The following is a 22,040-nucleotide window of genomic DNA, read 5'->3' as shown; positions in this document are numbered from 1 at the left end:
ATGATAGTTTTTATTTTTTGTTCGTTTAGTGTAACTGATAATAATTAATGATTTATTATAACAAAATTAACAATGAAACGATTTATTTTGTTTTGTTTTATTTCTAAAATCCATTTAAAAAAGGAATTATTATTTGCCAAATTCGGTAGTGCGACAGCCCGCATAAACAATAACCATAAGAAGCGCCTAACCACCAATTCGGGATAACATCCCAACTTTATGTGGTATGGTCGTACCATCTATGATATCGTTAGTGTATGGTATCCGTTTATTAGGGAGTGTTTATACTAAAGACGATTTGTTTAAAACGGCATTATAAAGGATTTCCAAACCGAGATAATGTTCTAGCATCAGTGCACCCCTGGCATAATTTGACAGCGATGATTGCCTGTGTGTGAGTGATGGTGCGTGGGATAATAATAATAATGAATAAAAAAATCAACGAGAACGACTATGCTGCTTTGCAATTTTATCAAGTTCCGCAATCAACTCCGAGAAAAGATATTATTGTGCCAATTAAAACCATCGCGACCAGTTAAATTCAACTCCTTGCGGTGTGGAGCAAGTGATGTAAGCGTTCTTCGAGTCTAAAAATGCCGCTTATTTCGAAAATAGAAGTTTTTCTTCCTGCGAGGAGAAAGTCGACGTAGTTCAGAGATTCGAACGGGTGAAAATGGCGAAGAAAGACTGCGATTCTTGTTGCCGGAATGAAAGTGGAAAATAATGTAAAAATGCCGCCGTTAACCAGGCGTAAATCAAACTCAATACGTGACTCTTGAACTGGTTGATTTGGACGTGTGTTTCGTAATCAGAAGAAAATTGTTTATTTGGTGACTCCGTTTGAAGCAACACCGTGTGAATCTAGGAAAGGATTTGCGCGCGGCAAGGAGTGGGTCGGGGTGGGACGGTGCTTGTGTAATTAGGCGGATGTTACATACATATAAGATGAGAGTTCCAGCCATAGGAAATCTGCTTACCAGATGTATCCTTATCTTACTCCTACTGCTGTTCAGTGATTGTACAAATTTAAACGATAGCTTTAGCAATGTTAGTAGCAACAACAGCAGCAATGTTGGCCTAGGATCGAATCAAAATGTTAGCGTAAGCAAGTTAAGTAACATAACTACGACCGCTGGTCATAATGCTAGCGGGAATTGCTGTGATAATAATGGAACCCACATAAAAAATGGTAGTGATAGCAATGGCGATCCGGGCCATAAGCGAACCAGTGCGCATCGGATTGTGGTGGAATTCGTGACAAATGTTGTCCAGAACGAGTATATCGTCCAGTTCGATGGATACTATAAGCAGGCGGCCAGAGAAAAGTACATCCAAACGGCGCTTAATGGATCCAAGGTAAGCATGAAATACGAGTTTTGTTTTGCAAAACTGTCAATAATTTAACTTCTACAAGCATTGTATATCGGAGCTATGGGAGAGATGGGACAGTGGAATGATGTAACAGTTTTAAGAGATCTTGTTTGGACTTTAAAATTCTGATGTTGTTTTCTAAATTTTGAAGAAGTTAGTTTTTAAGTAGCCCGATTGAATCAGAGCACTCTATCTAAGTACCAAGTTTGATAATAATTGATGATTTTTTTTTTTAATTTTTGGCAAGCGACTGCATACCTTTGTTTCCCATACATTTTCCCATAATATTTTTTTCATATCAAAGGTATTTGTTCACAAACCAGATTCACATTATTTTGCACATAGTATTGGGGCAACAGCATCTGTCTTACTCATCGTAAAAGCTTAAGCTTTCTGATGATGTTTTAAAATTTTCACGGAGTCCAGAACCATTAAATAATTTTTATAATTAGGTATATTAACATTTTAAGAGGGACATAGTGTATGAGTTCTTCTTACTATTCCTTGGAGGCGACTTGAGTTTAGCTTCCACTTTTATCCGTGCCCTCAACTCCCTTGCTTCTACCAATTGTTTTTCCTTCAGTAGCACCCGCCACTTGGCCTCCTCTTCGGCCTTTATCTGCTCCTTCTCGGTATAGTCCACTATTCCAAATTTGTAGTAGTAATCGCATAATTTTTTAACTGGAAAACAGGCGGCTACTGTTTCTCAGCAGCGCTTGCTTTCCTCTCCACTGCTCTTCTCGGCGTCTAGGACGTCACATCCATCACCACTATCTCTTCTTCCAGGACCTCAACCGCTTCCTTGTTTGGCGAAGCACCTCCAGTCACTACACTAGCGTACGTACTTCATCCGAAGTCCCTCCGTCTTACAAAAGATACACATTTTTTGTTTTTATGTTCCTCTTTCGATTGAGGGAAGTGGGTTGGAGATCACCTGACCAACGCACAGAAAACCAAATTGATCACGCTTAAATTGACGGGAAATTCTTCTCCGACATTATCAAGGTTCGTACGTACCGCAGTGTGAACATAGATTCGGACCACTACCACTACCTAGTTGCACTGGGTAATTGCCAAGATTTGGGCGGAGGTGATATTACCGGAGAAGTGGATGGAAGGTGTCGTATGCCCAATCTATAAAAAGGGCGACAAGTTGGATTGCTGCAACTACCGCGCGCTCACACTGCTGAGCGCCGGCTACAAGGTACTCTCCCAAATTCTATGCCGGTGCCTGTCACCATTTGCAAGAGTTCGTGGGATTCATGGCTGTTCAAATTTTCGCGATTCGGCAGATTCTGCAGAAATGCCGCGAATACAACGTGCCCACACATCATTTGTTCATCGATTTCAAATTCGCATACGACACAATCGATCGAGGTCAGCTATGGCACATTATGCACAAGTACGGATTTCCGGATAAACTGACGCGATTGGTCAAGGCGACGATAAATCGAGTGATGTGCGTTGTTCGAGTATCGGGAACACTCTCGAGTCTCTTTGAATCTCGAAGGGGGTTACGGCAAGGTGATGGACTTTCGTGTCTGCTATTCAACATCGCGCTAGAAGGTGTGATCAGAAGAGCGGAGATAGACACGAGTGGCACGATCTTCAGGAAGTCCATCCAGCTTCTTGGCTTCACCGATGACATCGACATCATGGCACGGAACTTTGAGACGATGGTGGAAACGTACTGAGGGCTGAAGCTAGGCGGATTGGACTTGCCATCAACGACAAGAAGACAAAATACATGAAAGGAAGAGGTTCTAGCGAAGACAATGTTAGCCTCCCACCCCGAGTTCAGATTGACGGTGACGAAATCGAGGTGGTCGATGAGTTCGTGTATTTGGGCTCACTGGTGACCGCCGAAAATGATACCAGCAGAGAAATTCAAAGACGCATTATGGCAGGGAATCGTGCCTACTTTGGACTCCGGAAGAATGAAATTGACGAAGTTGACTATCTACAAGACGCTTATTAGACCGGTGGTCCTCTACGGCCACGAGACCTGGATCAGTCAAGTCGAGCCCGTCATCGCAGAGTTGATCGGGAACAAAAAAAAGGAAACAGGTAGCAATATCCATCAGATGTACGTTGAATGGACAGCTACTCACCGTCTTGCAACAAATTTCTGATTGAAAGCAGTTGCATGTGTCGTCACCAATCCAGCGGACTACGTTGAATCCGGTGACGAAAGGTTTTCGCTGTACAGCTGAAGTCTAAAGCATATAATTCATTGAAACGTGCAGTCATGAATCGAATTGGATCATGTAATCCGTAATTAGCTGCTCGGGGTTCGAGATGCAGGAAATCCTCGATCGTAAAACTAGTTCAAGTGCATAGATTTCGAATTCAGCCAAAATCCCGGGAGAGCACTTTTGCTGCAAAAACTGCCTGGTTAATCTTCCGTCTACATTCGTGGAAAATCCGACTGCGTTCCACAGATGGATCGGAAAACATTCGACGATTTCCCGAGTGGTAAAGTCATTCAAGGAGATCCAGACCACCCAGCGGCAGAAAACCGAAGACAGCTGAACCGGTGTTGAGTCTGTTCAAGCATCGGCCAAAGAATGCGGATTTTTCCATCTGGTTTGTCCAAAAAACGATTAAACGTGCCGGCAACCACGTACGGAAGGTACCGAACTGGAACGGTACGGAAGGCACCGAACTGGAACGATAAACAAAAGACGGTGGCCACAACCCGTGCCAGGAAGCTGTACCGGGAGTGGCTGACGGAACCGAGGTGCGTCGTGATGGATGATGAGACTTACATCAAGGCGGACACAAAGCAGTTGCTGGGACAGGAGTTTTACGTTACCACACCATGGTTGGCCGTTCCTTAAGAGGTAAGGAAGACACCTGGGTAGGTGGACAAATTCGCCAAAATGTTCTTGGTTTGGCAGGCCATCTGTGAGTGCGTCAAGATGAGCCACCAGTACATCATGACGGGTACCATCAACAGGCAAATCTACCGGGACGAGTGCCTTCGGAAGCGCCTCCTACCCTACCTTCGGTCTCACGGAGGCGAGACGCCGGATTTGGCATCGTGCCTACGAGCGGCCGCTGTGGGACTTGTTCAGAGAAAACAATGTTGTTTTTGTACCAAAAGACGAACTCACTGCAACTTTGCCCGAACGAGAAGTTTTGGGCCATCATGAAGGTCAGATTTTTTTTAAATCCCTTAGGTTTTGGAGAACGAGCTGGCTTTGAAGAAACAGCGGGTAAAAGTATCAAAAGAAGTCGGTCCCAGCATTGCCCAAAATCTTATTGGTGGTGTCAAAGGCAAGGTACGGGCATTCAGTTATGGAGCGAAGATACAACAAAGCAATGAAGTAGAAACCTAACCATAATGTTATAGTTTATTCCCTGAAAATCCGACTTAAAATGACCATTTTTGTGTGTCTCACTTTTTTCGAGCAAAGGGTGTATTCGATAAAAATGGCACACACGTAAAGGGCGAACACGAAATTATTGCGACACATTCAACAGGGCATAACTCTTTTACCATTGGGTAAAAATCAACCAAATTTTGCACACTTTCTCATTGATGTGTATTGTGTACATGCTGTCAAACTCGAAGTTGTGTTTTTCGATTCAACGAAAATGGAGGTGAACCAACGTGAGTTGAGAGAACAAATTCTTTCCAAACACCTGGAATTTCCTGACCTGTCGCACCGGCAGTTGGGAAAAATGTTGAACATTCACTATTCAACCGTCTCCAGAGTGTTGAAGCGGTTCCAGGAGCGGTTGACGTTGGACCACGGCAAAGGAGCTGGAAGAAAACCGGGACCGGAGAACAAAAAGACGGAGGGAAAGGTGAAGCGGATGATTAAAGCGAATCCCAACGTCAACGCCGTGATTTGGCTAAAAAGATCGGTATGTCGTAGAGCTACGTCCAGAATGCAAAGAAGAGAGCTGGACTACATACATACAAGGTACAGAACTTCCCAAACCGCGATGAGCGGCAACAATCGACGGCTAAAACTCGGGCACGGAAGCTCTACGAGAAGATGCTGACAAAATATGACTGCTGTGTGATGGACGACGAAACATATATAAAAGCCGATTTTAAGCAAATTCCGGGGTTGGAGTTTTTCACCGGCAAGAGCAAGTTCGATGTGGACGACAAATTTAAGAAGAAGAAAATGTCGAAGTTCGCCTCCAAATATCTCATTTGGCAGTCCATCTGCTCTTGCGGACTGAGGAGTGAGCCTTTCGTGACAAAGGGCACAGTAAATGGCGAGATCTACAAATCTGAGTGCCTGGAGAAGCGCCTTTTGCCGTTCTTGCAGCAGCACGACGAAGCTCCGCTATTTTGGCCAGATTTGGCATCATGCCACTATTCTAAAAGTGTCCTGGAGTGGTATGAGGCCAATTCTGTCCATTTTGTTCCAAAGGACATGAATCCGCCAAACTGTCCGGAGCTGCGCCCGGTGGAGCAGTACTGTGCAATAATGAAGCGGGAACTTCGGAAGAGCAAGAAGACAGTCAAAGACGAGAAGGACATATTAAGAAAATGGAGAAAAAAAACTGAGAAACTGGTACCGGATGACACTGTAAAGACTTTGATGGAAGGCATCAAGCGAAAATGCGTTCAATTTTACACTCAAGGCTCCATCGATTAACTTTTCTTTTGATTTTTATTGTTTATTGTTTATTGTTTGTTGAAAAATTCAACTGACAAATACTGTCTAAATGAATAAAACTTAAACTAAATAGTTACGGTCAACGGTACGGAAAAGGCCAAGTAGCCAATGACGAAACACGTCAGTTGATACATTGAAGTCGAACATATAAAAAAAGTTGTTGAATTGCCGGCTGATTGCTCGAATTGGCTCGTGTTGTGTATAATTCCGGCTCCGTGGTTCCAAAAACAGAAAGTCGCGTTGACGAAGAGACCTCTCAGGGGCATACATATTTAGTTGTGACAGCAGTGTTGGGCAGTCAATGTCACCTGTAAGCAGCTTTCCAGCGAACATAGCTTGAGCGACCGTCCGTCTCACCTCTAATGGCTCGATTCCCAGGAGACAGCAACGCTCCTCGTACGGTGGCAAGTTCGTTGGGTCACGCCAGTTGAGGAAACGAAGAGCATATCTCACAAACTTGCGTTGAACGGATTCAATTCTAGTGATCCAGCTAGCATGGAAAGGGCACCAAACAACTGAACTTGACTCCAATAAGGATCGCACAAGCAAGCAGTAAAGTGACCTGAGACATAGCGGGTCACGAAACTCGTCGGCAATTTTGAAAATGAAGCCCAATTGTCGATTAGCTCTGGAGATGATGTCATTGTAGTGGATTCTGAAAGTGAGTCTGCAGTCCAAGGTAACGCCGAGATCCTTTATGTGCTCTACACGAGCAAGACAGCGTCCGTAGAGAACATAGTCAAACATGATTGGTTCAATTTTTCGGTGATATGAAATAATGTTACATTTTTCTATGCTTAGACTCATCAAATTTCTTGAGCACCAGTCAGCAAAAACACCTAACATATTCTGGAGATCCCAGCAGTCCGAGAGGCTTTTAATAATTTTGTAGATTTTCGTATCGTCTGCATAGAAAACGCGGCATCCAAATGGTATCAGCAAGGCGACATCGTTTAAAAAGATCGAAAATAGTAGCGGTCCTAGGTTACTGCCTTGCGGGACTCCCGAGTTGTTTGAGAAAACATCCGATTCCGACGCGCCAATCTTGACATGTACATAGCGATTCACCAAGTAAGATCTGAACCAATTCACAGCAGTTGACGAGATGCCAAGTATCTCCAGCTTGGCCAGCAGGATATTATGGTCCACCGTGTCAAATGCAGCTTTTAGATCCATATACGCAGTATCGACTTGCCATCCTGAATCCATGCATCGCAGACAGTTAGAAGTGAACTGCACCAGGTTCGTGAACACGGAGCGCTTCGGGTAGAAACCGTGTTGTTCTGTATCGATATAATGTTTGCAGCGTGCGAACAGAGCATCATTTATGATAATCTCGAACAGTTTTGAGCAGGCACACAGGGAGGTGATTCCACGATAATTTATGACATTCCGTTTATCTCCTTTTTTGTGCACTGGGAACAGATAAGAAAGTTTCCAGCGGCAGGGGAACTCACATTGCTGTGCCGAGAGATTGAATAGCCTCGCTAGTGGAAGGCAGAGATTGGCTACACAACGTTTTAGAACTGATGACGGAATGCCGTCAGGTCCGGAGGCGAACGATAGCTTCAGTCTGCGTGTTGCGGCTATCACCATGTCTTCTGAAATGCGCGGAATAACGAAACTAAACACATCACGTGGCATCCCAACAGCAGCATCCAGCACTTGTGTTGGCGAAGCGGAGATTTTTGAAGTAAATATATGTATAAAACTACCCTAAAATTTTGGTTTGATTCTAAACATTATAAGAAAATTGACATGACATTTTCGGTGTCGCAATAATTTCGTGTTCGCCCTTTATTTACTCACCGAAATTAAACCGATTATCGGATTTTCTTGAAATTTTCATGGAATGAAAAACTACTAATGAGTTATGATTTACAAAATTTGTTTTATTCTATTTCGTCTCCCATCCCGAATGCCCGCACCTTCCTGTTCACTCCACCCATCAAATTTTGTACAACCGATTTACCCAGTGTTTTGTTGTTTTTACCCAAATTATCTTCAACTCCAGCTCTGTTTTAATAGTTTTGGGATGTTTGCGAAGTCCCGTTTTCAAAATTGCCCAGAATTTTACAATTGGGCGAAGTTCCGGTGAATTTGGTGAGTGCATATCTTTTGGCACAACATTAATCATATTGTCGAGCAGTTTTGAGACGACCTTCTACCAGCGATTTTACGGAAATGAAACAATAAATTCCAGATTTTTCAAGCATATCACAAATAAGACCCTATTTTCTCGAGGTTTTAAAAGAAAAACTATCAAAATATTGTTCCACGTTAAAGTTCGAGTGGTAGGAAACGTCATTTTAAACTGCTCGAATGATATGATCCATTGACTCGGTACCACTCCAACACGTTTCGAGCGTAGTGGCAGGATGCTAGATCAGGCCAAAACAGAGTTGATCCTTTGTGCTCCCTTATGAATGGCAAGAGACGCTTCTTAAGACACTCTTCTGTGTAAATGTTCCGGAAGTGATGAAGGGAGCGCTTATTTCATCACATCCGCAAATTGCCTGCCAGATCAGGAACTTCTTTGCAAATTTCGATAATTTCGTCTTTCGAACATCCTCCGGAACATCCGAAATATTCTTGCCCAGGCGCTTGACGTAAGTTTCGTCATCCATCACGATGAACACGATTTGGTGAGCAACTTCGTGTAAAGTTTCCGGGCGCGGGTGTTCGCAGCGATGTTTTGCACTTTGTAATCATGTAACCAAGTACGCTTCATGGTTGTCTGCACAAAACCGACAGACACCTTGGACTTTTTAGCAACATCTCGAATTGACATGTTTGGACGGTTCTTGAACTGAGTCACGGTTATATTTGCAATTCCAAGCTTTTTAGCGATCCATCAGTGCGACGCCTCTGGATTTTTTCACGAACAATTTCTTGTTTCGACGACATGACTGGAACTACTGTATGAATAACTATGAAACTTGGCAGATGTAAAAAAATACACTTTGAATAAGATTTACTAAAACTTTCAAGTTTTTTACTCGTACGGTTCAAAAGTTAAAGAAGATTTTCGGTGTGCCATTTTTTTATCGAATACACCCTTTACAGTCTTTATAGGGTATAAACGCACCTATTGTGAAGGTAAAGGGCGAATACGAAATTATTGCGACACCGAAAATGTCATGCCAATTTTCTTATACTGTTTAGAATCAAACCAAAATTTTAGGGTAGTTTTATACATACACACTAAAAAAATCTGAATTTTACTGGTGATGTAAACATCCATGCATGCAAACATTCATGCATGTAAACTTCCTTTTCACGTAAACTAGCAGCTTGCAAGAAATGTTGCAAACAAAGGTGGAAAGTTGCATACAATATATGGAATTTTGCATGACATGTTTCATAATCCCATCATTTCTTCCATCAAAGTCTTTACAGTGTCATCCGGTACCAGTTTCTCAGTTTTTTTTTCCATTTTCTTAATATGTCCTTCTCGTCTTTGACTGTCTTCTTGCTCTTCCGAAGTTCCCGCTTCATTATTGCTCAGTACTGTTCCACCGGGCGCAGCTCCGGACAGTTTGGCGGATTCATGTCCTTTGGAACAAAATGGACAGAATTGGCCTCATACCACTCCAGGACACTTTTAGAATAGTGGCATGATGCCAAATCTGGCCAAAATAGCGGAGCTTCGTCGTGCTGCTGCAAGAACGGCAAAAGGCGCTTTTCGAGGCACTCAGATTTGTAGATCTCGCCATTTACTGTGCCCTTTGTCACGAAAGGCTCACTCCTCAGTCCGCAAGAGCAGATGGCCTGCCAAATGAGATATTTGGAGGTGAACTTCGACATTTTCTTCTTCTTAAATTTGTCGTCCACATCGAACTTGCTCTTGCCGGTGAAAAACTCCAACCCCGGAATTTGCTTAAAATCGGCATTTATATACGTTTCGTCGTCCATCACACAGCAGTCATATTTTGTCAGCATCTTCTCGTAGAGCTTCCGTGCCCGAGTTTTAGCCGTCGATTGTTGCCGCTCATCGCGGTTTGGGAAGTTCTGTACCTTGTATGTATGTAGTCCAGCTCTCTTCTTTGCATTCTGGACGTAGCTCTGCGACATGCCGATCTTTGTAACCAAATCACGGCTTGAGACGTTGGGATTTGCTTTAATCATCCGCTTCACCTTTCCCTCCGTCTTTTTGTTCTCCGGTCCCGGTTTTCTTCCAGCTCCTTTGTCGTGGTCCAACGTCAACCGCTCCTGGAACCGCTTCAACACTCTGGAGACGGTTGAATGGTGAATGTTCAACATTTTTCCCAACTGTCGGTACGACAGGTCAGGAAATTCCAGGTGTTTGGAAAGAATTTGTTCTCTCAACTCGCGTTGGTTCACCTCCATTTTCGTTGAATCGAAAAACACGACTTCGAGTTTGACAGCATGTACACAATACACATCAATGAGAAAGTGTGCAAAATTTGGTTGATTTTTACCCAATGGTAAAAGAGTTATGCCCTGTTGAATGTGTCGCAATAATTTCGTGTTCGCCCTTTACGTTAGTACAATGAGTTCCTATAGTGGCTTATGGTGTCTCCATAAGCTACTATAGGATTACATTGAACTAACGTTCCTCCACTCTTTTATGTATGATAACGAAGATTCTAAAACGGTCTAATAAGGTATTGTTGATTTGGTTTCCAGGATGAATACGATATACAGAAACACTTGTTGTTTGTCCTGCAGTCTATAACGCTGTCCAGACTGGAGAGTTATAACATGTTATAACGGTTGTCAAATAATTGCAACACAGAAACCACCATCAAGATAGCGCTATAACATGTTATAACTCTGTAGTCTGAACGTACTATATGCAGTAAGATTTTAAGAGAAATGCTTCTCTGTTAAGAGGGGCATACACTATACACTATAGGTGTATTTTCCCTATTATTCTCTCCTTATATACACTCAAGATTAATTTTTCAACCGTCAGCCCGAAATTTTCACAAGATAATTTGATCTCCCATGTAACATATACTTTTTCGCAACTGTTAATTTGTTAAAATTTATTGCTCAAAACTTTGCAATAGCATATCATATGGATACATTCCTATTTTTTTTTTCAGGTGAAAAATTGGCGCATCTTGCCGCGATCGAATCCGGTGAGTGACTTCCCGAGTGACTTCGATGTCCTCACCCTGGAGGAGGATGCTGAATCGCAAACCGATGGTATAGATTTGCTAAGGTCGCACCCCTCGATCAAGTCAATTTCGCCACAACGGATGGTTCACCGAACATTGAAGTATGTTCCGATTGAAGTGACTAGCAGTGATCGGGAGAAGAATGACGAATTCGTCGTCGAAGATGATGATGAAATGGAAAATGCTTTGGAAGAAGACGAGGATGAGGAACTAGTGGAGTTTATCGAAAAGTTCAAAAATTTCAAAAGGAAACTATCAACTGACGTGAACGAATTGAACGATAGTAGAGCGGAGTCACACCAGCAGATCGTTCCGCCAGTTGGTTCCGTCAATAGGCACACGAATCGTCGCTTGCTCAGGGCCATACCGAGGCAGATAACTTCGCTGCTAAAAGGGGACGTTCTGTGGGGAATGGGAATCACTGGAAAAGGCGTAAAGGTAGCAGTTTTTGATACCGGCCTGTCGAAGAACCATCCGCATTTTAAATCGGTGAAGGAGAGGACTAATTGGACCAACGAGAAAACTCTTGATGACGGAGTCAGTCATGGCACATTTGTTGCTGGTATTATTGCTTCGTCAAAAGAATGCCTTGGTTTCGCTCCAGATTCAGAGTTGCACATTTTCCGAGTGTTTACCAATAATCAGGTTTCCTATACGTCGTGGTTCTTGGATGCATTTAATTATGCGATTTTGAAGAAGATCAACGTGCTCAATCTTAGCATTGGAGGGCCGGATTTCTTGGACCAGCCATTTGTGGATAAAGTGTTAGAATTGTCTGCTAACAAAGTGATTATGGTATCAGCAATTGGAAATGATGGTCCACTTTATGGAACGTTGAACAACCCTGGCGATCAGATGGACGTGATCGGTGTTGGTGGAATGGATTACAATGATAATATTGCAAAGTTTAGTTCGCGTGGGATGACAACTTGGGAACTTCCTAATGGCTATGGTCGCTTGAAGCCAGATATTGTAACCTATGGAAGTCAGGTAAAAGGGAGTAATCTTAATGGAGGATGTAAATCGCTTTCGGGAACTTCTGTAGCCTCGCCAGTTGTGGCCGGAGCTGTTACCCTGCTGGCAAGTGGGGTTATCAACCGATTTGATATTGTAAATCCCGCCTCGATGAAGCAGGCATTAATCGAAGGTGCTCAACGACTTACGGAGAACAATATGTTTGAGCAGGGTCATGGTAAATTGAACATCCTCAAGAGCATGAAGATTCTTTCGACGTATAAACCGAAAGTCACACTGTCTCCTGCTTATCTGGATTTTACTGAAGATTACATGTGGCCTTATACGACGCAAAGTTTGTTCTACACTAGCGCACCGGTTATAGCGAATGTTACGATTCTCAATGGGATGGGAGTTATCGGTAAAGTAATCAACAATCCAACATGGCATCCTTACACCAATGAAAACGGACAGATGTTGAACATTTCAATATCACATTCGGAACAGCTTTGGCCTTGGTCTGGCTGGATGGCGATTCACATCGGTGTTAACGAGTTGGGTCGTAGCTTCGAAGGACTGGCCCAAGGTCATATCACGTTGACCGTTCAAAGTCCCGCTGGTCCAGGGGAGAATGAACCTCGGAACGGAACGGTCAGTTTTCCGATCAAAGTGAAAATCATTCCGCAACCACCGAGGCACAAACGGATCCTGTGGGACCAGTATCACAGTTTACGATATCCGCCGGGGTATTTACCAAGGGACAATCTTAAAATCAAATCTGATCCTCTCGACTGGCGAGCCGATCACATCCACACGAACTTCAAAGATATGTATACTCATCTAAGAAATGCTGGCTATTACGTGGAAGTTCTCGGAGGTCCTTACACCTGCTTCAATGCCAGTTACTATGGAACTCTGCTGCTAGTCGATCCAGAAGAGGAATATTTCCACGAAGAGATCATTAAGCTGAAGAATGATATTTTGGAACGAGATTTAAGCGTGATTGTGTTTGCTGACTGGTACAACACAACCGTTATGAGAAAGATCAAATTCTACGACGAGAACACCCGGCAGTGGTGGATGCCTGACACGGGAGGGGCAAATATTCCCGCCTTGAACGAATTGCTTCGAGATTTCGACATTGTATTGGGAGACAAAGTATCTGAAGGATATTTTGATATGCGAGATCACCGCATGTATTATGCTTCAGGAAGTAACATCCTTAAATTTCCAACCGGAAACAATACAATTTTGATCGAAAGAGACTTGTTCGATCAAGGTCTGGACATCCTTTCGCCGGATGAAAAAAGACAGAAAACTAGAGCCAAAACGGCTGTGCTTGGACTGCTACAAACTGACCATAGTTATTCTAAAGTTCAACCTGCCACACCGAATCCAGACCCGATTAATAGCTTTCATTTAGAAATGGATGCTGATCGTAGCGAAGAACGCCAAATCGATCGGGATTCAATTATCAATAAACGAATTCTACTTAACGCTAAATCATTCGCAGACGACGATGATGTACCTAACGAAGGAGGGGAACAACGTCAAGACATAGAATCGAACGCGATTGGAAATCCGGATTTCGATGCTTTGAAAAATCAAGAAGACGAAGAACAAGACGACATCAAGAAAATTCAGCACCCCGAAGAGATCAGTCAGTTGCTACTGGAAAAGAAGCATAACTTTACTGGTGAAAAAATAATAATGGTAGAAGTGCCTCAAACGCTACTCAAGCTACAGCCAGAACAGACAAAGTTGGCCAAGACCAACGACAGCGCGGCAAGTGGGAAGGACAGTAGGAAAGTGGGCGGTCGAATTGCCGTGTACGGTGATTCGAACTGTCTCGATTCAACGCATCTGGATAAGCCGTGCTTTTGGTTGTTAGATTCACTGCTGGAGTACACGATGACGTCGCATGTCAGCAACCTGCTGCGAGATCTGAACAGCACCCGAAACAGTGAGATGCTTAGTGGTACGTGCGATTATATTCATTAAAAGTTATGGACAATCATATTAAATTTATTCGTTTTTGGTTGCAGATTCCAAACCACCCGCTCGGTTAGCAAACAACAATCTGCATCTGTACTCCAAGGTCTTGGGACCTGGTAATGAAAAGCGCCCACTACCACGCTGCCAGCTACTAAAGTGGGAACAACCGATTTCGTTGAATATGTCCTCTCTGAGTGGATACGGGTTGAACGAGCGACTGCTATTACAGCAACAGCAAGAATTACAGCTACAGCAACAGCAAGCCCAACAGGGACAACTGTTTGGTAACGAAATCGACAACAGTGTTAATCTGTTTCGAAAGCTTGAAAGCCAAAAAGGTGAGGTATGTAGTTTTTGTTTGGATTTGGTTGGTTCGATTTGAATTGCATGCGATGCGCTAGTCTAACACTTGACCATCATTATTATGGGAATTTCCGAATGTGTAGCAAAATTTTAATACAACAAAAAACGAACACTACTGTCAAAGGCCCGTGCCAATTCGCCTATTTCTACGAAACCTCGTCTATGGAATTTAGGTACTTTTCGTTAAAATATTTTACCTAGTCATGATTTTTCACGATGTAAAATACGAGCATCCTTATAACGGATAAATCGCACTCAAATTTGACATCCGTTTACTAAAATTCGCTAATAGGGGAAGTACAGGTAATGTCGGCCTAAGTGTCCCTAATTTGGGCCCATACAAAAATTCAGCAGTCGAATAAATTTCCAATAGCAACCAAAAATATCCATTAGTAACGACCCAATAACGCGTTCATCTAGATAAAATTGATAATTGAGCAGATTTTTAGCGATGGGCCTAATCTTAGATCCATAGGTCAACATTAGAGACATTTCCCCTACATAGGTCACTCATATTCTAGGTAGAATTTTCTTTGATTTTTCTTAAATATCTGCCTGGTTAAGAGAAAGAGGAAACATTAGGTACTCAGTCTACGAGTATATCCATAGATTGATTAAAATTTTGTTCAATTTTATATATTTTTTTGAGATCGAGGAAAATTTACTCAGTCTATAAGTGACCTGCGTTTTTTTGTCAAAAATAAGTCGGATTTAACGGTCGTGCATATATGGCTAACCATGCGGCTCCATAGTATTGTGAAAAACTTGCTTAAATGCTGGCCAGACTGGAGAGTTATACACTGAGGTAAATAGACTTAATAATTACATAAGGCTCAACTTATGAACAACACATATGAATTTCATAAGCGTGACTTATGAATGATTTTCGGGTAACATGAGGTAGCTCTTATGCGCCTTTAACTATTTCATTTTCCTAAGCGTTGAAAGACGATTGGTAAACACACGGGCCCTTAACCTCAACGTCCATTTTCCGGTTCCAGTCTGCTCCGTTTTATTATTTTTTTGTCAGCATTATTTTTTATAAGGCAAATCAATGAAATTCATACTCATTTCTTATGGTTAAATTTCTTAAGTGTTTCTTATGGAATTCTTACGTTCTTTTGTCTGCGTGTAACATAACATTGTTATAACGGTTGTCAAATAATTGCAACACAGAATCCACCATCAAGATAGCGCTAAAACATGTTATAACTCTGTAGTCTGAACGTACCATTACCCAGACAACCAGAAGTCGTATAACAATGTACAGAAAGAAAGATGATGATGATGGTCCCACCTCTTACCCCTATAAAGGTTTGAGCTGGACGATTTATCTTTAAGATAATTAAATGTAAACATTTTACCAGGTTAGCAAAAAAACGAGCTGGTTACATTTACAGATATAAATTCCCTCTAGAGTTTACAGTTGCTTCACAGCGATATAAATGTGAAAAAGCTTAGGCGTCCACGTCTTAGTTCGCCTTTTTGTCCACCTAAAATATTCATAAGTATTACAAGCGATCAAGAGTTAATGAACAATCAACAAAGCATCCTATTACACTAGCAACCCCGCAATCTGATGCTATCATAATTTTCAACAATGTCAGGAATGCTCACGAACCCCCAATATTTGCCAGAAAAGTTACTACTGACTCAAGGTATCTTCCAAATAAGCTTCAAAATTGCATTTGTTTTTTCAAATGTTAAATTTAGTCTTCTATATCCGTAATACGCGCGCTAGGCTCAAACCTTTGTAGACTACTATTTTGTTTTATTATTTTTTTTATATTTTTTTTCGGTATCGGACGGTATTGTGAATTGCTATTGCATAAGTCAACATCGCATATAAGAATGACATGCAATTCCAATTTCCGACTTATGCCGACGGTTGTCAAATAATTGCAACACAGAAACCACCATCAAGATAGCGCTATAACATGTTATAACTTTGTAGTCTGAACGTACTATTATATGCGAAGAATCATTTTTTCATCGTACTGTATCACAAATGAAATCGGAATATATTGAGACTGCAAGACTTTTCGAATTGAATTTGTTATCAAGCATGGGAAAATTCATTTACTCGCGCGAGCACAACAGAATCAAAATAGCTATCCTCACCTACAAAAAGATTGCCGAACGAGTGTCTTCCAACCAAGTGACTCTGCAGGCCGACTCAGAACTGACAGCAGTAGAAGGAAAGAAGGATAAACTGAAAGACACCCGAACAATTTTCTCTACCGAGGGAGAACCAGATAGAATGCGAAAAATTCGAATGCTGACGATTTAAATAGCCGAGTCAGATAGTTTTTGGTTCACCGATTTAAATCAGTTGAATTGGCCACAGCAGCAGGGTTACCAAAACTACAGATAATTCTGTATTTCTACAGATTTTTCAGACTTTTTAAAACAAAGAATCTGTATTCACAGATTACAGATTTTTAGGATTTAAACAGTTTACACAGAATTTTAAAATTTGATCCAACATAAAAAAAAACTTGAGATGTTCAAAAACAAAACATTATTTTCACTTATTTTACCATCACCAACTTATACATCTAAGCAGTTTTTTTATTGTGGAATTAAAAAGGAGAATGAGAACTGTCAGAGAAATTGCTTATTAAACCATAAACAATATAAGATACATATATTGTTATCTATTTTTTTGTCTCTATCAGAAAAAGGCTCAATCACTTTGCAATTGAAATTTTTAAATTATTATCACAGATATCATCACAGATTTTCTGGACAAAAACTAAGATGAAAAGATTTTTTTGAGCAAAAACACAGATTTATTTTTGACAGCCCTGCACAGCAGTTTTACGGTATTTGCGTGACGTTTATGTGTTACAGTTTAACAGTTTTCTCTATATTAATAGCAATTTAAATGTGTCAATGTATGGTTAAAGGTAGAAAATAAAAAGTGTTTCTTTCTGATAAATTCTCATTCAGCTCACTCAGCAGAATGCAATCGTAAAAGACTCAGCATGGGAAAAATAATAAAAGAGGAATCTTCCACACTACTACACTCAGAATCATTCATGTTACGCTCAGTCTGTTTTGCTCAATAATTCTGCTTCATCGAAGAAAATAGAAGCACAAGCTGCTGTTAGTTTCTGATGTTGTATGCGTGTGAGTGAGTAGTAAATACAAAATGAAACGATTTTCCCATGCTTATAAGTCGTATATCTAGACCAACAATTGAAATAGGCGGAACAACCAAACGTAAACAATGGCTTTAAACACAAAATTCTCAAGAATCAAAAGACTCCCACGCAAATTAACAACGCCATTCGATAAAGGAAGTCTGCTCTATCAGATGACGTTGTTAGATTGCTTGGATGTGCTTTGATTATCAAGGAATTTGCATTTAAACCCATTGTTTACGTTTGGTTGTTCCGCCTATTTCAATTGGGTTCTTTAATTTTGAAAAATACATCGGTTTTTATGTACGATCTGAAAGAGCTTCGTTTTCTGAGCAGAGCGATATTTTTTTCGAACCCACACACTTTCATCTCGATTTTAAAAATCAAGATTTAAAGCAAAATAATAACTTCACTGTTTGACACTAAACTGACAAACTGACAGCTCGCTCCCATACAAAGTAACACCGAGGGGTGCTAATAAGGTGATTTTTGCAAAATTGATGATATTTTGGGTTTGGGTTCCATTTTTAATGAAGATTACGAATATGCATTTACCTCGATACCCTTAAAGAACCCAATTGTTGGTTTAAATCAGCTCGGGGGCAACTTGACAACTGCAGTATATTTCCTGCAGCTGGGTGACATGCCGCCATGTTATTGAAACCAACATCTGAAACGTCACAATTCCAGTGTGAACTGCAAAAATGGCGTGACTCATGTAAAATTATCAAATAAAATTATTTTCCCTTTTATGCCATATAAATGATTGACTTCGTGGTAGAAAATCAGAAAATAATATTTTATGAGTCCTAAGTTTATTTTTCACAAAATGTAAGCAAAAATATTGAGAATATTCATAATATCAGTCACGCCTTTTTTGAAATTCTGGCTTGAATCTTCTATTTGTTTACAAATTATGAGCTGTCAGTGGGGCCCACAATTCGCGGGCCCGCAGCGATGTTAGCTCTTTTCAAGGCAAGGCAAGGTACCCCGAAAATTTGGTGCTGGTGGTTCTGTCAAACTCACGAATTTCAGAAGTGTTATCTGAATAGGGCGAATGTGGAAATGATGTACAGTAAATAAAATTTTAGTCTAAAATTCATCTTATTGTCGCGTGTCTAACAAAACGGGACTCGCGTGTGGGACACGTAACGTCCGACGTCAAAATTAACATTAGTGACATAGGAAAGCCAGTGATGCCAGCGAAAAATTTCGTTTTTATGTTCAGTCATATGCACATAATCATAATTCATAATCGTTTATGAAACTTTTTTTGTGTAACCTCGCATGTTTTTGAGCAGTACAGAAACAAATGCAACATGTGGTTTGTAAAACAAAAAATATAATTGTCATCGAATTAATCGAAACAAATGAGAATTGAGCGAGAATACTTTCAGTATTTTCTATATTATAAGGGGTTGTTCATAAACTACGGTTGGCAATTATCCACGGCCTATACAATTTTTTTTTGTATGGAGAATTGTCTACGCTGGGAGAGGGGGAGGTCAAGGATCCAATAAAAAGTGTCTACGTAGTTAATGAACAGCCCCTTACTATAATCGTCGATGATGAACAGATAAATAATGCTTTTGCAGCGAGTACGAGCGTTCTAATTATAAGCTGCTAGTACTGCAAAATGTACTATTTGAGGTACTAGCATAAATTAGTACAATGTTAGTACAACCATAAAGGTAACTCTTAAACCAGAAGGTCCCGAAGAAACGTCCTAAACTTTTTGGTTAAGCTCTGGTACTATCTTCGGTCCCAAGCTAATCGATGCACCTCTCGAAACATAGGAAAATCCACTAACCCCTCATTTTATCTGTCAAACTTTCATAGCGAATCAAAACAAACATAGTGTAGTAATAGAATTTCGGCTATAATTTGTTAATCGATTTGCTTGGAACCAGTAAGCTAGTCAAGTAGTGAGACAATTTAAAATCGTTAGTTTGCACCGGTTGACAACGGTGTTCTTTGTGCATCTGTCGAAGGTCTTAAATTGTAGTGGCATTCTATTATGAAAGAAAACGAACCACCATCAATCGGATCAATTCATTTGGATTTATTTCATTTAACCTCGAAAATCGTTTCGCTCTTTTCATATGGCGTTCTTGCATGTTGTTTGACATCCACACATGCGGTGAAACAAAATTATGTCGTTTTCGTTTTTGCGGTGTAGCTACACTGCCGTACACCGAAATATTTTAGGGTGTAGATATAGGATGCACCTTTGTTTACAAAAAAATGATGATGAGCTGTCAAAGACTCGCGCTTATTCCTGCCTACACTACACCAGTGCTACACCGCAAAAACGAAAACGACAATAGAGGAATACCGTTGTGGCAGAGAAGGACAATGTCACTGGCGGATATGAGGCACCGATCCTCGAGCCATCAAACAACAAAATCCAACAACAACAACAACAACAACAATAGAGAAGGACAATCCCAATCAATAGTTTCAGTTTGAAATAACTTCGGAGTTTCTTATTTTATCGATTTCGTATGTTCAGGATGAATTATTCAAAAACATTTGCTCAATTTCATAAGCGTTCTTGGACAGCGGGGTGGGGAAGGGGTTTGTTTGTTAGTGAGGAGATGTTGTTTTGAACTATTATTTTTTTTTCCTTTGGTTTGTTTTTTCCGTCGATCTTGTTTTCCGTGCTGAGCACCAATGCTACCGACGTGCCAGGAAGGCAGCTCCCACACCTGGACCCTACCTATCGACCCATCAACTCATGAACCGGGGACCAACGGCTTTACTTCCCATCCGAAGGAAGGCGTGATCAGAGATGTTATGCCTCAGAGCATCCCGGCGCGCCGACTGGGATTGAACCCAGGCCTGCTGGGGTGAGAGGTAATCACGCTTACCACTACACCACCGGCGCCGTTGTTTGAATTATTAGCAGCTGGAAAATTTTACATTTCTATACAAAGCTTTTATTTGAAATACTAAACTGCCATTCGAGCCACCCGCATATAGACAACACAGAATTAGTCGTACGTCAAGAACCAAAAACAAGAGAAAACGAAAACTGTCTTCACCAGTTTCGTCTCAGACACAAGTACAGTCGGATTTCGCTTGTTCGGCTAACTTTAAAGTGGGCTATGTTTCAGTTGGGCTCCCAAGCCAAACGCCACTTCTAACAGTGCTGATTCCTTTTCGAAATTTCGATTGGCTTCATGCAAAAACCGGCAAACCAAAAAAACATTGTTCTGAAAAAATGATCATGATGACCCATCCTAACGTATATATGAGTCAGGTAACACATTAGTTCTGTTACTGGAATTTAGTCAAGTGTTACATTTGAGCTAGTGCTATTATACTGCCCATAAAAGCATAAATGTCCCATATGAATAAGAAATCAAGCAAAGATGGGACAATTATCCGAGTATCGGCAGTATAAAGTCCTTTCAGATATAGTTTCTTAAAGTAGATTTAACCAATTATGTCAGTGTTTTCTATGCAAATCGATACATTTTATTTCCGAGTAGATTCTAAGCCCGTCGCATGTAAAATTGACGCTGTAAATATATTACATTTACTAAATATGAATCCATTGATCAAATTCATAACATAACTACCGAACATATTTATAAGATTATCGTTACTTTTTCTAACCTTGCCCTTTATTTTATTCTTACAGCAACCATAATCAGCGCCAACGATGAACCAGACGTACCGGGCTGGCGAAACAAGAAAACTGACAAAATCCCACCGAACGCTCCGAAAAGCTTCATTAATCCACCGGTTGGCCATCCATCGGTAGCTTCGATTGGCGTAAATGTGCCTGTCATTGATGCTCGAAAGGCTGGCCAAAGCCAACCACAAGAACAGCAACAGCAACAACAACAACATCTTAAGAAACAACAACAGCAACCGCCGAATATCGATGCCGATCAGAGTGATTTGTATGGGGGAGGCGATTATGCTCTGAGACGCGGTGGCGACTCGAGTTTTATGCCGTCCTCTAATTGGTTCCTTACGGTGTCCGGAGTGCTGCTGTTGTTACTGTTGCTCAATTGGATACGCAAAACCAAAGGCCTCACTATTAAGCGACGATTCAACTTTTTATTCAAAAAGATTGGATTTTGAGCAGAGACCAAATAAAATGATGAACCATAGAGGATTGTCAGTTAGCTAGGTTGCTTATTATAATTTGTTGGTGATGAAGTTGTTTGAATTGTGGTTGACGAGTAGCGGGATAAACCCAAAGATTTTATTTGTGCATAATTTGGTTTTCTTGATGCCTTGAGGAGAGAAAAAAAAAACTAGTTGATAGGTAGCAGTTTATTGTGGCGCGTTATGTGATGCTTAATTTAAGTGCAAACATATGTTCACTATCCGTGTCGGGGTAGTTGTGAAGATAAGCTGTTAAGGTGAATGAGATATTTTACATACATTATGTAGAAGTGTCTCAC

At 41.1% G+C, this 22,040-nt stretch overlaps 1 protein-coding gene across 2 annotated transcripts; it reads left to right on the top strand.

Moving 5' to 3' along the window:
- The first annotated feature begins 439 nt into the window (after positions 1-439).
- Positions 440-21,875, top strand: S1P (membrane-bound transcription factor site-1 protease). Of its 2 annotated transcripts, none has more exons than XM_065229787.1 (4): positions 440-1,356; positions 11,087-14,093; positions 14,161-14,448; positions 21,266-21,875. In XM_065229787.1, the coding sequence occupies exons 1-4, from the start codon at positions 928-930 to the stop codon at positions 21,712-21,714; spliced, it is 4,173 nt and encodes a 1,390-aa protein (XP_065085859.1). In that variant the 5' UTR covers positions 440-927; the 3' UTR covers positions 21,715-21,875. The 2 variants fall into 2 exon arrangements, with proteins under 2 accessions (XP_065085859.1, XP_065085864.1); XM_065229792.1 differs by having other exon boundaries at positions 14,161-14,453; positions 21,266-21,400.
- Positions 21,876-22,040: the final 165 nt, after the last annotated feature.

This window comes from Ochlerotatus camptorhynchus, unplaced genomic scaffold (genome assembly GCF_037179485.1).
Source record: "Ochlerotatus camptorhynchus isolate MF236.1 unplaced genomic scaffold, CSIRO-AGI_Acam_v1.1 ptg000025l, whole genome shotgun sequence".
Classification (NCBI taxonomy): Eukaryota; Metazoa; Arthropoda; class Insecta; order Diptera; family Culicidae; genus Ochlerotatus; species Ochlerotatus camptorhynchus.
The sequence above is the reverse complement of the archived record's forward strand: the minus strand, read 5'-3'. Positions and strand labels throughout refer to the sequence as shown.

What these genes read in the sequence shown, in the direction of transcription:
- S1P (XM_065229787.1), top strand. Translation starts at nt 928, where the DNA reads ATGTTACATACATATAAGATGAGAGTTCCAGCCATAGGAAATCTGCTT. An exon ending in AAACAGTGAGATGCTTAGTG is followed by an intron (nt 14,094 to 14,160) that starts GTACGTGCGATT and finishes TTTTGGTTGCAG; the next exon opens with ATTCCAAACCACCCGCTCGG. An exon ending in AAAGCTTGAAAGCCAAAAAG is followed by an intron (nt 14,449 to 21,265) that starts GTGAGGTATGTA and finishes TTATTCTTACAG; the next exon opens with CAACCATAATCAGCGCCAAC.